The following is a 16951-nucleotide window of genomic DNA, read 5'->3' as shown; positions in this document are numbered from 1 at the left end:
GCCGTCTGCCTGAGCCGAACTGCGTGCTCGTTCACGTCGTTACGTATCCGTAACGTACGTTCAAGTGGACGTCTGGTCTACGTCATTTGCGCGCCGCCTCGTTCCTGATGCACCTCTTCTCCCGAAATACTAAAGATAGATGTTTCGATTTCAGGTGAGTATTGTACGATTAAAGCCCACGTTCCCTCTCCTGGTATTAATTTGAAATGTGTTAAAGAAAGCAAGCAGGTAGTAATCCGAGATTGCGTGTGATTCATATGTTGAATGCTGTGTATTGTTTATGCGACTGCCAAATTCAGTGCGGTTGGCGGCCTGTGAAGCAGCCCTCTTGCCTGGTGACATGAGTCGGAGGGAACGTGAGCGCTCTCTCCCACTGGTGACAAAGATGAGGTTATTGCTTGATACATTAATCGCAGTTCTGAAAGGCCAACTCGTGATACTTGTATGTAACTGTGCCCAGACAACTTAAAAATATGGTTAGGTTTAAGGCAGCAGCTTTTCATCGACGTGGGTTCTGCGTGATGTAACGTCAGCATTAGCATTGTGGCTAACTGGTTCTGGCTATCTACAGTGTACCAGGGGTTCATGGAGAAGAAGTCCCCAGTTCTATTTAAATGCACATTATTCAAATCTGATAGTTCAAAAGCTATTAGCTGTTGCATTTAACGTTATCTTAATGTTTAACTGTAACTATGTTAATCTGCCACGCTTTGACGTTTTCCTCAGTGAAGAACCCACGCTCGGCCACTGTTGACCTGGCCGCCTGATGTCCTAGCCTTATAGGCTATTATAACTTAATTTGACAACACTTTGGAATCTTTAGTACGCCAGATTAATGCTCCCTTTCGTTTTACCCTGCTAGCTGAAATAGGTTTAATATTTTGGCACTTAATTATAGACGTTACATTAACTTGCGAATAAAAGTGATCATTGGCTCTACACCATCAAATTGGGTTTTAAGTTTAATCAGCGTCCCACTTTTTAATGACTGCGATCTATATGACATTAGCAGAAACAAACTGATCATTTGCTAGTGTAGCAAAGTGTTTGTGCACTTTTGTAGTGTAATGTTACACTGGGAACCCAGTTGACTGAACATAACCCAGCATTCAACCAGCAGATTCACTCCAGATAGTAAATCAATAAACTGTACCATCCACCAAGATGTGAGAAAGGCAGCATTCACAAAGTCTACTGACAACTGATCATAGTGGACAGAAACTACAAAGAACAAATAACATTTTCTGAGAGTTTCATTAAAGGCCTTATCTCAAAGCTGCTGTGACACGTTGCACATTGAAAGATGATTTAAGGTTTGCCAACACATTTGTGAAGTTGTTTCATCTTGCTGTTGATGTCATGTAGTAAGAAAGGAAGTCATCAGCTGAACAGCCATTGGGAATATATAATTTACTCAACTCAAGTGTAGAGCTGTTCTTGATTCAGAGCTGTGTTGGTCAAATAAGATTTGGTGGTTCTGTGTGAACAGTGCGGTGCCACACTAAATTCTGATATTGGCCTTCGAAAGTTTAATGTTTTACTTGTACAGCTCAGATTTTAATGATTTTCTTTGTCAGCAGCTACCAAACTGGTGTAGAAGGAAGAGACCATTGTACAAACCAACCTTGGTGGCCGTGCTACTTATCGTGTTATAGTTACAGACTTGTCATTTTTACATGCAGCGTCTCACGCTGTCAGCCAAAGAGCCAAAATGTCTGTTACTGCTTCTCAGGTGAAAAGGAAAAAAATGTTAGAAGTTGTTAAAATTTTAGAGATCTGAGAATAAATTAGAAAAAAATGCATTATTTGTGAAAAGCACTGATATTTGTAAAAACCTATAATTTAGAAATATTTATTGATAAGCCGATTTGACAATTTTTCCTCTGTCTTGGAGTTGAGGTTGAGGCGCTGTTCCACTATACATGTGCACATTGACACATGTATAGTGGAACAGGAGGTAGCACATTAAATAGTAAATCAGTGGCTTTATTCTTCGGTCAGACGTTTTCTTTCTGGAAAAATCAGTCAGATCATCATTTTTAGTTCTGGCAAATATGGAACTGAACCCTCCTTGAAATTGAAAAGTTTGTGCTTTTGAAGGAAAAAACATCAAGGACTTTCCAGTTTTTAAAAAAATGGACATGGTTCAGTGAAAGTGCTTGAATTTCTGTAGGTATGCCTGGAAAATGTAAATTCCAGGACTCCAGAATCCCAGGTTCACCAAAGACATTTATAAAGACTGGCTCATCTGTAACTCAGCACAACTGTGAAGTGTTGACACATTCATCTCTGTTTCTTTTTAATTGTCTGTGAGCTTCTATCTGTGTCTCAAATTATGCAGTGGTAGGTCCTTGAATTTAATGGAATATGGCCAGGAAAATTCTTGAAAAGTCCTCGAATTAGCTATTGAAGAGGGTGTGGCAACCGTACCTAATCAGTCCCAATGGAATCATGTCTGCTTCATTAATAGTTCAAAAATCTTATTCTTGTCTATATTCCCCTTTCCTCTCCATCACCTCCGTCTTCTCTCAAACCTCCATCACTTTCTTATCTCCACACTTTGACTATGTCTCCTTGTCCTACCTCTTTCCAACCTTCCTGTCCCTCCTTTCTTTGTCTTCCCTCCTATCTTTGCAGTCCCTGGATGAAGACTGTACGTTGGAGGAGGAAGACGAGGGACTGATAGAAGAGGAAGATGAAATTGATCAGTTTAATGATGACACATTTGGAGCTGGGGCCATTGGTGAGTCATTCCTGCATTATATTTGGATTATATTTCTATTAAGTTACTATGGCAGAGGGCATGCACAATTGATACTCCTGTGCTCCTTCCTAATTATACACTGTTAATGGTTTACTTTAGAGAGTGGTTAGTTTTTGATGGCATCTTTTGGCTAATTGAGCATGTATGTTAAACTGGGAGACCAGCAGACTAGATGATGTCCTGCTGATGACTGACTGGATATTTAGTGTGAACATTACTTGGATGTCTCATGTTACCCAATGTTGTCGGCTCTCTGCTACATTGAGGCTCCTTGTCAAGGACACCTGATCTTCTTCTAAGACTACTGTTGACTCCCTGTCTATGTTATGTCTGTCCGATCTTGGGCAGAATGGGGAGAATGGTGAGTTTATGTGTTTGCCTGATAGGCAGAGATTAAATGTACACTCTGAAGACATGCGCTTGTTGAAGAAGAGCCTAGGCCAGGGTTCGGCGACGCGTGGCTCTGGAGCCGCATGCGGCTCTTCAGCGCCTTCCTAGTGGCTTCCTGGAGCTTTTTCAAAAATGTATGAAAATGGAAAGAAATAGGGGGGAATATATATTTTGTTTTAATATGGTTTCTGTAGGAGGACAAACATGACACAAATGTTTTCCAGTGCTGTAAAAATGTTTATAATAAATATTAAATTTCAACATTTCTGTCAACGACGATGTGCGTCATAGCCTGAGACACACATTTCAGCGCCACGCGGTGAAAAGCAGGTGGCTGTTGTAAACAAACCGACGGGTGTGTCATGGGCCATGGATCCCAAAGGGAAAAAGCAAAAGATAGCTGATGAGAACGGAGGATTCAAGAAAGAATGGACCGAATCATTTGCTTTCATTGCTGATGCGGAAGGATTGCCTGCATGTTTGCTTTGTAATGAGAAGTTGGGAAATAACAAAAAGAGTAATTTGGAAAGACATTTCCAGGGAAGGCATGCTAAATTTGCAGCAGACCACCCAGTTGGGAGTGAGAGGAAAAGTGCGATTGCTTTACTTCTGGAGAAATTAGAGGAGCGCAAAGATAGATTTAAGAAGAGGATTGCATCTCCAAACTCCACTTCTGCTGCTAGTTTTGTTGCAACCCGGGAGATAATAACGCGTGGAAAACCGTTCACAGATGGTGAGTTCATGAAGGATTCATTCATCAAATTGGTCATTTTGGTAAGCTAATATAGCTAATATACACTTACAGCCTGTGTTCCCTTCATATAAGGCTTATATAAGCCTTTTAATTTTTTGCGGCTCCAGACAGATTTGTTTTTTGTTTTTTTGGTCCAATATGGCTCTTTGAACATTTTGGGTTGCCGACCACTGACCTAGGCTGACTACAAACCGAGTGACTGGAAAATTCCATCACAACAGCTCTGTAAGGTGAGAGCCTGGAACACGTTCAAATCGTGCAGTTGGTCTTTTAATGCCTTGACCATGGAGAAATTAATAAAACCAACCAACCGTAACAAGAAGTGCTGTCCCATTTCTATTAATACCATTTCTCTTAGGTACTTATCGGGTGACATCAACTGTGTCTGTTAGAGTTCACATAGCGATTGGGCCCATGTTTGGATGTTGGACGTTAATGGAATGCAGCAGCACATTTGTAATGTAGTAGCAGCACCCGAATGCCTCATTAAGAGCGCAGTCACCAGAAATGGGCAGCTTTTTTACTGTGGGGCCACATGGAGTAAGAACAAGGTCCAACAGTCCAATGGGTCTGGAACATATGATTGCAAGTCCGAGTCCCTTGGACATTTCAACTTCAGTCTCTGGTTCAGTATTGTCACATCCCCTAACTGTCCTGCAGCTGTGAAACATGTGGTTTAACTATGCTGGGATTCCCCTCCCCTGTAACTGATTTCAAAGATGATTCATTGCTAAAGAATAATCAACCGCTCCATATGACTCCTCTGTTCTTCTAGATGACGACTGGCAGGAGGAACACAAACGCCTCGCTGAGCTCGATGAGAGGGATGGGCTAGGAGCAGGGCTGGGGTTGGGAGGAGGGGGAATGGGAGCAGAATCGGATATAGGAGGAGCTGAAGACTCATCCTCCACCCAGCTCCCTTCCTCTACGATCCATCTCCCCCTTCCTCCTTCCCTCTCTTCACTGAAATTCTCCTCGTCTTCCTCTGGAGTGCCTCCGCCAGGTGAGTGAAATCCTGTTCATTCCTTTGTTTTCTGGTTATTTTAAGATTGGCTTTTGAGATTGTCTAAATGAATTTAAATCTTTAAGTTTAAAATTGAGATTGGGAGCACGGCAAATTGATTGGCTAACAGGACAGAACTGCTGGTCACAGATTTTTTCCCCCCTGTCTTTACCAAAGTAAAACTGTTGTTTCAGATGTGGAGGAGCGAGGAGGGGGTGGTGACTTGGCTGAGTCCCTGGCCAGACTCATCCTGGAGACTGACCCGGCGATTGCTGGGGTTGGAGCAGCTGAGAGGCCCGGTCCGTCCCCCAGCTCTTCAGGATCCAGCCTTTCAGCTCTGCAGGGGCTGAACCGCCACAGAGTCCTGCCCCAGCCCTCCCCCATTCCACATCCCAGTCAAGCACACCAGCACCCCCATCACCCCCAGCACCAGCTGCCTCCTGGGCCGTCCACCTCAGGTAAGAATGAATATAACCTGTATTTTTGCACTGGTGACAGCAGTTACCGGTTAGATAAATTAACTGTTGTCCTTTACCAAGCCTTAAATCTCACATAACTGTTAATAATGTGAAATGTAACTTGTACAACAGCATTTTTTTATTTTTAAACATGGAAACAGTGAATTAACAAGACTGAGACACTGAATGAAAGAAACTAATGATACTTAATTTCCCTCTGGGGATTAATAAAGTCATCTGTCTATCTATGTATGATAAGTTCTGTTTTCACCTTGAGGTTGTTGCTGTTACCTTGGTCATAAATGCTTTTGGTTTGACACTGAGTATTTTCTAAGCATATAACAAGGGTATGTTGTTTCATACACAAATACTGAAATTTGCTTTCAGACACAACAGACTGTTTTCAGCTACTTTGAGACAATGAGGTTCACTGTGTTATATTCTATGAATCAGCTGTGTTTGACTCAACATGGTTGCCTGTTGCACTCTGCCTTACTCCAGGCCTTTCCTCTGGTCCTCCTCCTTCGTCCATGCTCAGCTACCAACAGCAGCAGCACATGCTGCGCAGAGGGACTGCTCCTGTGGGCCAAGTTAGTTTTAACTTTTAACTGACTGTCTTTCTGCACCATGTTTTCTTTCTGCACTTTATTGTTATTGTTATTAATATTATTATTTATAAATATTATTAATAAATATTGTTATTTATTGGCTACATCAGCTTTTATGATGTGAAAAGACTGTATGGTGTGTCTGAGACTAAACTAATAACGTTTATGTTTTATATGTGGGATGCAACAAATTACAAAGCTGACAGTTCTGACTATATCACTATTTTGAATTAAATTGGGTGTTAGAGTTAATTTTAAATTAATTTAAAAATGCGCTGCTGAGGCTCTGTTGAAGCCACCTTTCTGTCTGTAGTCACCACACTGTAGCAGGGCTTGGAGATGAATGAAATTTTATTCATTTCGATTAAACATGTCCTGCATGCATCCTTCATGCTGTCAGATATACGGTGTTTGTAGTAACATTCATTGGTGTAAAAATCATTCAGGATCTTTGAATTGAATTTGTCTCATTGTCTCTCTTAGATGAACTCTCACAATATCTGGGAGAACAGTATGACTTTTGGTCCAGTCAGTGTCACCCCTGGACTGGTTACACACATGGAGGTGAGGAACACACTCCTGTACACTCGTTAAAACAACTGGTTTCACACTGGTATAACAGCTTATCGTCAGTTTATGTCTATGTTCATGGACATGTTCAAGACATTCTTAGAGTTTATATAAATGCCCAAGGCATATCTGAAAGGACAAGTTAAAAATGACCTTAATAGGTTATTTGGACAATTTACCTTTTACTAGAGTGTATCCAATTTCACTGTGTCATTGATGTCACCTCTCCATCCCTAAATAATTGTATAATGGCAACAAGCTAAATCCATGTGCCTGTAATTGTAAGGTGACGAGAACTTACAAAATCGAAGAAGATTAACAGCATTTACCGATTCCTGCAAACAAGCTTTCTTAGAGTTCATACTATTTAACAAAAAAAGTCTTCAATTTTGTCCAAATTTTCACTAAAGCCATACTGCAGCTCAGCCATTTCTGGCCTCAGCAGTCACAATAAGGGGCAAAATCCTGTTGGTAACAATTTGTTTGGTAAGCCATTTATGGCCTAAATGCAAATAAGGAAAAAAAAAATCTGCTTTTCAGATTTCAATTGTTCTCTTATATGGTGTCCATCACAAGTTGTACCGACTGTGCATATACCTAACAATGATTTGTTCAGATTTTATAATGTTAAAAGGCTTAGTCAAGCTGTTGACTTACTGTATTCTCCCTCTTCAGGATAGTCCACTAATGTCTATAATCAAGGAGGTTGGCCTTCCTAAACGAACTCCTCAGGGTAAGACTGATGAGGGACAAGATTTGTCAGAGAGGGTCCCACCTCCACGCTCTTCTTCCCCTGTGATTGGCTCCCCTCCAGTGAGGGCAGTGCCTATTGGTACCCCACCCAAACAGCCAATGAGCCACGCCCTGAATCATCAGGTGAGTAGCAAACAACTGTTCTCCTCACTCCACTATTTCTAGGGTAATTGACTTTGTGTTTTCTAATACTTTCAATAGAGTGCCTTCCCTTTTAAAATGTTGTTTATTTATTTGTTTAAACACATGGGCCTTAAAAGATGTATTTGCGGAAGTGGTGCTATTTAGAGTCCTGAAGTTATATGGCATCTAGTTGCAAATGCCTGTTAGTCTAATCATAGTGTATCTAGCAATCTCATTATTTGTAGTAGTTACTTGCTGTGTCTTGTTGTGTTAGTACATATGAGCTTATGCTGTAACATCTCTGTTAACCCCATCCTCTGTGTGTGTGTGTGTCTGTATCTATATTTGTGTGTGTGTGTAGATCCATCACCCCATGGCGGTTCATGTGAGAGCCCCAGTCCAGCACAGATACCCTCCTCCTTTCCCTGAGCGTCTGTCACCAAACACCCTTCTCAATATAGCTGTGAGTTTTCCTCTCCTCCATCCTCCTCTCAGTTTTGTAGGTTTGTATGCACATTCAGTAATGGAACGTATTTGGGTTCCTTTTAGCAACACGAGTCAACACATGAGTTTCTGTGGTTTCACTTGTGGATGGGATCTTGAATGGGGTCTTCAAATGAGGACTGATTGCTTTTTTTTTTCCCTGGGCCAGTACCAGTTCTAAATAATCACAAGCCACATTTCAGCCAAGCAGTCTGGTTCAGTTGGCAGTTATTTTCAGTTGTCAGAATTTGTGGATGGTACCTATTGAACCACTCCATGTCGTTTTTCTCAAATAAAGCTTTTTCTCAGATACAAGCTTCAAAGTTCTTGGGCACAGAACAAGTTCACAGTACTTGATTCAATACATTGTGCAGATTGCCTCACAAATTTTTCTGGGAGAGCTCTGGCTTGTTTTTGTATTTTAAACCAAATCACATTCATCTTGGGAGGTGCAAAGCTCAGGAGGCAGCGATGATGTCCTTGCAAAGTAGTGTCCGAGAGATCTTGTCTTGCATGTGGGGAAGTGTGTCCTAGCAATAAGTTGTCAAAGTCCATGCAAAAGAAAAAGTAATAGCTGCTATCTTATTTACGTTTGTACTAGGGCTGTGACAGCATTAACGCATTATTATCGTGTATGCGTTAACATGTTAATAAATTAATGCTGACAGTTATTTTATCGTGTAGTTGTTTTTATTGTACTAATTATTTTTACAATCTGGTGCTCACTAGCTATCTAAGCGTTCCTCACTTGCTCACTAAAAATACTGCATTAATGCACGATAAAATAAAAACTAAAAATTGTCGGGGTAAGTTAATTAATTGCATTAATGCACTGTTAATCGCATTGTCGCGATGAAAAAACGTTCACTTGCCCAGCCTAATGCGTAAATGTGTTAACATTTTCACAGCCCTAGTTTGTACCGTTAACAACCAGGTTAGGTTAACTTGCCATTTATAGCTTAGAGCTTGTTTCTGTTGTTGTTTCCGTTATTCCACTTTTGTAAGTGAATGTGAGCAGAGAAAAAAGTGAGCAGCAACATGTCAGTCTGGCAGTAAAGTTACATACTGGTTTCAAGGGTACTCTGCTGAAAGTGTTCGGTGGAAATGCTGCTGTAGACACAGATACATAATGTTCTGCTGTACCTCAGTGGACACACAGCATTGTAGGCAAAATGTCATATGTCTTGCAATGATATCTAGAATATACAGCAGATACAGCCCAAGCCTAGTGGGACTGATGTCATTGAGTTCTCTGCCATAAAATCAATAGTACTCCCCAAAATTTTGAACTTTTTATTTAAGAGACAAACAAAATCTACTGTTATTATTTGGGGATGTGACATTTCAATTTGGTGTTTTTCCTCTGTACAGAACTCCCCGCTGTGCCGTGGTCCGTTCCCTCCTGGAGTTGGACCGGTCCTGTCTCAGATTCAACGGGCCCAGCTGCTTAACTCTCAGGTTGATACCACACACATACAGTCTTTGTAGATTAGTAAAGTTAAAATCTAAAAAGATAACTCTGTTTTTTTGGATATAGCTTTGATATGTAATACCCTAAGATTAATTAAACTGTAATGGTGTTAGTTTCCGATATCTTCAGCCCAGCTTTAATAAAAGACTAGAAACAGGTGAAATCACCTCACCTTGATCAAAAATAAAAGTACCAAGTAAAATTAGTAACTTATTAGCTAGTTGAGTTTGTCCAGACTAACGACATCATGCACACCTGGCAACCCCAGCATGAGGACTTTTTGGGTCAAGAAACAGCTTCACTGAGGAGTCACAACATCTCTAATAGTTCAGCAGTTCACTCTCTCCCCCCTGCTCCTTGTTTGTCTCGCTCCAGGTGGCTGGTTTTCCTCGTGGTGGTCCAGCGCCTCCTTTGTTACCAGGCGGTGGTGGTTTCAGGCCGTTCTTTGGGGGCCCTCCTCCTCCACACGGCCACCGAATGGGCCCTCCTCCCCCTCATGGCCCCGCCAACCACACGCCAACCATCCGACACAACACCACCCACCTCCACCCACAGCACCGCCGCATGCTCACGCAGCGCATGCAGAACCGAGGAGGGTAAGGAAGTGTGTGTACAGCAGATATGGACAGCAATAGAGCTAGAATGTCTCACAGCACTGTGGTCCCTGATCACTAACCAACACGCAAACATTATCCTCAACATGTCTTTGAGCAGGTTAAATGCAAAGCGTTACAAACCGAAAAGTTGAGAAAAGGCTGCTGTTACCTTTTAGCTGCAGGATGGTGTCTCCATTCAAATGGCCGCTGAGTAGATTGTATCTTCTTTGTGTTGCTGTAGTGACCGTGGCAGGACTGGAGGGGACCGGCGCAGCAGGGACCCCTACAGTAACCTGATGACTCAGAAGGAGAAGGAGTGGGTAACCAAAATCCAGATGATGCAGTTGCAGAGTACTGACCCGTACCTGGATGACTACTACTATCAGGTTGGTTTTTGATACACTTTACCTCTTAGCTGCGTTCGTGGAGTGGACTCAAAATATCTTTTGGTTGGGTGTTTGTGTTCTTCATTGTCCTTAAAGGGACAGTTCATACCAAAAATTAAAACACATTTTGGATGTTTGCTATTTATCCATCTAGGTTGTTCTGGTGTGAGTTGCAGGGTTTTGCTGATAACGGCTGTAGAGATGATAGACATTATCACCTCCGTCCAGCATAATAGAACTATATTGCAGTTCACTTGTGGTGAAAGCGAAGTGTCAAAAAATAATTATGGAAAAGCTCAACAATAAGGTCTCTTTCTGTGTGGATGGTGTGATACTTTTTCACACCACAGTTGATGTTGGTGTGTTAGGCTGTTGGAGCCTTTGCTTGATGGTCAATTTTGTCTTTTGTTGAGTAAGTCCTAAACCAAGTATTTAACTAATCAATTCGTTTTTCTGCAGGCAATAACAGTTAAATGATCGGACAACAATTGTGCCAATCCATTAATCATCTGGAAAGGGATTCTTTCTGTTTCATACCAAAACTGCTGTTTTAGCTCAGGTGTTTCTGTTGAAAGAGGTCTCTACAAAACCAGTCTAGAAAAGCTATTGAGTAGGGCTGGGTGGTCTGGCCTGAAGTTTATATCACTGTACAGTTTCGGTTTTAATTAAATTTTGTAATACAGAGAACCCAACATATTTCCCCTTCATATTTCACAAAGTATAGTGCAGTGTCTGAAATGTACATTTTGACTCACCAGACAAATTGACTGCTATATGGAAAAAAATCTACTGGTCAAAATTTATACATAAAGGGAAATTCTTTATTATTTCAATATACTAATGTGAAACAGTTTGAAAATTATCACTGAGTTACACAGGGCCCTGTTGTATGAGAATATTATGAAGTTGATAGATTTCATTTTTACAGAATTTTTAAAAAATGTCCTTATGTGAAAATTAATGGGATATGTGTGTTTGTGTGTGTGTGTGTGTGTGTGTGTGTGTGTGTGTGTGTGTGTGTGTGTGTGTGTTTGTGTGTTTACACATGTAGAACTACTATGAAAAGATGGAGAAACGTCAGGAAAGAGAGAGAGACAGCAGCAAGAAGGAGCACACCACCAAACTGATCACTCCGCAGGTCGCCAAGGTTGAGCACTCCTACAGACCAGGTTAGTCATTACAGAGTATTATTTGCACTCCGCAGTACATGGTGACACACATAATACTGGAGACATGTTTGCTGACTTGTGTTTGTCAACAGTTCAGTTTGCAGGATCTCTAGGGAAGCTGACGGTGTCCAGCGTCAACAACCCCCGCAAGATGATCGATGCTGTGGTGACAACTCGCACAGATGATGAGGTCTGTTTCTTTGTTGTTCTTCTAACGGCATCTTTTTGTAAAAAGCTGCAGTTGTGTCTTGTAATACAAACAAATACACTTAAGCTGACTAACAATGGAGAAAACACTGTGTACATGTTTCCTAATCAGGGCTGCTTTAAGTATTATTTTCTCATCAGTCCTCTTGGTCAGTTTGTCTGACTGTCTGCCTGTCTGTCTGCCTCCAGGAGAAAAGAGAGAAGCAGGTTTGGAATAGGAGGCGACAGATCCTTTACACCGTGGAGAAGGTAGGACTGGGACAACTGTAGAATTTGTTTAGTGCAGGAAAAACTCTGGGATCCTGACTACATCCCTGTAACCTTTTACCTTGTATCTGCATGCTTTCCTGTCCTGCAGATGTACAGTTTGCTGCTGGAAGTCCAAGACTTTGAGAAACGTTTTGTCCAGACACCAGAAGAGGACAGGGAGGCTCTGCTGGAGCAGCATAAAACCAATACTGTGCAGCTGTGCAACTCTCTGCGGGAGAAGGAGTGGGATGACAGGTAAGAGGAAGGGCTAATACTTGAATTACAAGAGCCGCACTTAGCAGTCCTTGTTCATTTCAGTCCCAGTACAACTTGCATCTCTGTGCAGACTGCATGCAAGACAGCAGTGTTGAAGATAATTAGCATGACAAAATGCCTTCTTTTTCTTTTCCTCTTCATAAGAGTGAATGATGAGCAGTGTGTGATGATCATGTCGGTGAGGAAGGGCAAGCGGCTCATCTCCAGGCTTCTTCCATTCCTGCCATCACCCCAGGCCACCGCCGTTGTCATGGCGATTGCCCGCAACCTTCCGGCCTTGGCCAAGAAGGACAAGCAAGACCAGGTAATGACTTTAGCGTGTAGCATTGTCACACACAAATCCAGGTTGTTCTTGTGAACAGGCTATGAAAATGTCAGGGACTGTGAAGAGAGTTCTTTGTTGAGCTGTGTGTTTCTACATATACATTCATTTATCCTCTCTATGTAGGGGTAGTAGAAACCCCCTACACAGTGTCTGTGTTGGCTTGAAAAGTACAAATTATAAAGGTGCTGAAAATGAAGCATGGCTGACATCTGCTGGTCAAGTACAGGTAGTATTTTCAGTGAGCTAAGGGGTGCTTTCCTGCTAAATTATGCTCCCTCCTGGCTCCTCTGGCCTGTGCCCCTATTGATCAAGGTCCACCAGTCCCTTCACTGCATCTCCGGAGGCTCTTTGAGGAGCTTCAAGTGAGGATGCGCATGCTTGTACCATGCTGATTTTTATTTGTTGTTTTTTTTTTATTATTTGTTTGTTTTAACCATACAGCAAAATCTCTTCTATTGTAATCAGTTCACAATTGGTCTGCTGACAACTGACTGAATGTAAATGTTTAACATTTGAAGTTTGCTCCGAAGTTCATGAATGTAGCTTTGAATGTCTCTAGTTGTATTTTATGTTGTCATGCTCCCAAAAAAGCAAAGAAAAAACTTACTTGTAAGTAATCTACTGTAATGGTGTTTATGATATCAACATTAGAAGAAAAAGACTAAGCAAGTTGTTAGTGTAGCAGTAAATGTAGATTGCAAATTTCCAATAATATGACAAGAATTAGCCAGATGCACCCAAGGATTTCATTACTGTGTCGAAGACTGTCCTGTTTGTTAGTTTAGATATCAGAAAGTCTTGGTTAACCAGCAGCTGCCTTTCATCATGCGTCTCTGACCTCTTGTTCAGGTGCTGTGCTGGTTAGTGGAGCCGGTTTCGGTTGTGATCCAGTCATTGTCAAGCTCCGCCCTCACAGATTTGTTGCAGGAGCTTCAGGGCAACGAGGGTCAACTGGCCACAGTACTGCACAACAAGGTATACACACACACACACACACACACACACACACACACACACACAAGCAAACCCTGCACACTAATGTAAAACACGCAGTCATCTATGAACTGTAGAGCAACAATGACAGAAAGATGATCCTCTGGTCAGACAGATAAATAATGTTTTGTGGCAACATGTTGTCCATTAGTCTAGTCTGCTGATTGCTGTTTTAAACAACTGCAGCTGCGGCCTGATCAATACTGGAGTCCAGTCCCAAAACATCAAATTGACTTGACCTCATTATCTCTGGCAGTATCTGTTATCTGCACGCAACACAAGCATCAAACTTTGAACTAAAGGCTGATGTTTACACGACCATCCATATTGTATATTTCCTATGATTCAGTTGAAAAGTAGTCTGATTCCACTTTGAGGAAACAAAACCTACAATGAATTAATCCTACCAGCAAGTGTTATGCGCATATCCAAAGTCTGATATATTTGATTCCTCCAAGCCATAGAGGTCCATTGTTTTCTGAAAACTATTAGACACATCAGTCAGCCACACACACACACCGTCCTGCTGCTGTCAGTAGACAGCTGATAATATTCCCCAACAAATACACTACGCCTGTAAAGAAGCTATAAACAAGGTCATTATTTCATCATTATTTACTGAACCCAAAGAAACAGTTCACCCCAAAAACAAAAATGCATATTTTCCTGCTTAGTTTTAGTGCTGTTTGTTTATCTAGATTGTTCTGGCATGAACTGCAGAGGTTGGAGGTATCAGCTGTAGAGACGTCTGCCTTCTCTTGAATGTGATGAAGCTAGATGTCACTTCGAATGTGGTGCTCAATGTACCAAAGAGAAAAAAAACGAAAAAAACCCTGAAAAACTCACTAGGAATGTTTCTTTTCAGAAATCATGACCCAGTTACTCAAGATAACCCACTGACCTTGTGTGTGCAGTTTCTAGTGAACTATAGTGTATCACAGAAGGACACGGGATCTACTCGTAGACTCACGATTTCTGGAAAGAGACAATGAAATGTATTTATTTATTCTTTGGTTATTTAATTGATTTGATTGTAGAAAGGGCAGACGTCTCTACAGGTGACATCTCCAAACGTCTACAACTCACTCCAAAACAATCTAGATGGATAAATAGCACTATAACTAAAATATGAAAAATATGTATTTTTAGTTTTGAGTTGAACTGTACCTTTAAACCGCTCAAATAACCATTTATATCTCAGTGAGTGACATTCAAATAACTATTTTTTGTCTTATTATTAATTTTGTAAAAATGTCAAAAAGCAGTGAGAATGTTTTTATTCCTATATGTATTTATGATTTGGAGGTGAACTTTGAACACACCACACACACACACACACACACACACACACACCTCTCTGTTTGTTTCTGTGTAGTTTGGCGTGACACTGCTGTATCTGATCCTGAGCGAAGGAGAGAGGATGCAAAGCTCCGACCCCAACTGTCAACTCATGGACGACAATCGATGGTAAGCCTTCTGTGTGTCAGTGACATCACTTCCTTTCTCCTGACAGCACACAGCAAAAAGACTAAATTCGATGAGACAAAACACCACCATGAGTTGTTTATTTTTTTGTTCCATATCGTCTTCTCCTTTTCACACTTGACTTTTGTCGCTTCTTCAAATATGTCTCTTCCCCTCTTTGTCCACATTCAGGACCGAGTTGGTGTTTTCCGTGACGAGGGAGCTGCTCAGCGTCCCCTCCGCGTCCCTCTCTGCTCCCCTCTTTACCCCTCCCAACCTGCTCTCCCTCCTGTCACGCTACGTCGATCGGCAGAGGCTGGAGCTGTTGCAGGACAAGCTACAGTGAGTTGCATCAACACACACACACACACACACACACAGGGGCGTGCTACTTTGGTTGGACAAGCCAGCACAAAGCAACAACAAGCATTGGAAACGTTATTCCTGTTAATAATTTTGGTGTATCTTTGTTTATTTGAGGCGTTGGTTGTATTTAGCTTGCTGAGGTGTACGAGGAGCTGCTTCAGTTGTTCTGTTCATTGCTGAAAATAAGAACTAATTGGTTGTTCTCTCTCTTTCTCAGGATCTCTGCTTTGTCCAGGTAGAAGTTACAACAAACATCAACCCAACCCTCTCCCCACCTGATGCAGACTTTTCTTTTTGTGTGTGTCAGAAGAGAGAGAGAGTGTGTGTGTGTGTGTGTTTGTGTTTGTGTGTGAGCTCTTGAGGTGAATCCATGGTGGATAATTTTAATCCAGCAGAATCTCTAGTTGCTTTTGTTTTTTTCTTTGTGTTTAGTCTCTGGTGTGTGTGTGTGTGCGTGTGTGTGTGTATGTGTGAGAGAGAGAGACAGTGACACAGAGCGCATGAAACACAGTCTGAATGATAAAAATGAAATCTGCATTTTTAAACATCTTGTTTACGATTATGCCTGTGATGAACCTTCAAATTAAAAAGTATTTCTATTATATAAAAATGAGGCCTTTCTCTTCTTACACATCCACAACATTTTAAAAGTCCCATCTCATACTGCAAGAACCTAATTGTGTGTGAAGTGTTAGGGATTTAGCATCCTCAGCATCGCACTCCTGTATCACAGTCAAACTCTTGATGAACAGTTAAAAACAAAAGGATCTAAACTGGTGCAGCTCTATAAGTGATGTGCTTTTTATCTTTTTATTCTGCACATTCCTTGTTCTTGATTCCCGGTGCTTAGATGCCCCATAATGCAACTATTATGTTATGCTCATAACATCTAATGTAGCTTTATAATCTTTCACCAGACTTTTTTTTTTCTTTTTTTGAAAGGCCTGTAAACAGACCTTGATAAGTCCAATTAGTGAAGCTCCCTGTGAACACAAATACCAAGGAAAACATATCTGACTATCATAGCCATCTAGAGTCCGTGTTTGATCAGTTTTCATCAGCTGGATCAGCCATCAGAACATGGCATGGGAATACTGCTTCAATAATATAATGCAAAAATATTACAATATTAAATACAATATTGTAAATATTTTTTTTTTTAAAAAAAAATGTTATTTTAAGCTTGCAGAACAATGTGGGGTGATGGAGGAGACTGATAATGAAGGTTGAGTACAATTTGCACGTGAAATGAAAATCTTCATCTGGCAAGGAAATAACAACATGGTTAACGCAGTGATGGAAGGTAGCTAATTGTATTTACCTAAATACTGTACTGAGTACAATTTTGAAATATTTAATTTTGTATTTTATTTCCAATTTGTTGCTTTATGCTTCTACTTCACTTCAATTGAGAGGAAACTAATGCATTTTGCAGAATCATATTAATAAACTTATGATGATGATGTGCTAGTATCGATTAAAATGATTTTATTGATCCTTGAGGTAAATTCATAAGCTACACAAAAGTATTTAAGTAATTAAA

At 41.0% G+C, this 16951-nt stretch overlaps 1 protein-coding gene across 1 annotated transcript; it reads left to right on the top strand.

Annotated features, from left to right (window-relative positions):
* The first annotated feature begins 6 nt into the window (after nucleotides 1-6).
* patl1 (PAT1 homolog 1, processing body mRNA decay factor) lies at nucleotides 7-16018 on the top strand. Its single transcript, XM_046400948.1, has 20 exons — nucleotides 7-154; nucleotides 2638-2743; nucleotides 4684-4911; nucleotides 5106-5369; nucleotides 5871-5959; nucleotides 6461-6541; nucleotides 7223-7423; nucleotides 7785-7886; nucleotides 9278-9364; nucleotides 9753-9973; nucleotides 10215-10359; nucleotides 11411-11528; nucleotides 11621-11718; nucleotides 11925-11984; nucleotides 12094-12239; nucleotides 12405-12564; nucleotides 13435-13560; nucleotides 14954-15045; nucleotides 15235-15384; nucleotides 15626-16018. The coding sequence occupies exons 1-20, from the start codon at nucleotides 140-142 to the stop codon at nucleotides 15645-15647; spliced, it is 2511 nt and encodes an 836-aa protein (XP_046256904.1). The 5' UTR covers nucleotides 7-139; the 3' UTR covers nucleotides 15648-16018.
* Nucleotides 16019-16951: the final 933 nt, after the last annotated feature.

This window comes from Scatophagus argus, chromosome 2 (genome assembly GCF_020382885.2).
Source record: "Scatophagus argus isolate fScaArg1 chromosome 2, fScaArg1.pri, whole genome shotgun sequence".
Classification (NCBI taxonomy): Eukaryota; Metazoa; Chordata; class Actinopteri; family Scatophagidae; genus Scatophagus; species Scatophagus argus.
This window is presented reverse-complemented; position numbering and strand designations above follow the sequence as displayed.

Coding starts and splice junctions, on each gene's coding strand:
- patl1 (XM_046400948.1), top strand. Junction 10,360..11,410: donor TGGATGACTACTACTATCAG/GTTGGTTTTTGA, acceptor TTACACATGTAG/AACTACTATGAAAAGATGGA. Junction 12,240..12,404: donor GAGAAGGAGTGGGATGACAG/GTAAGAGGAAGG, acceptor CCTCTTCATAAG/AGTGAATGATGAGCAGTGTG.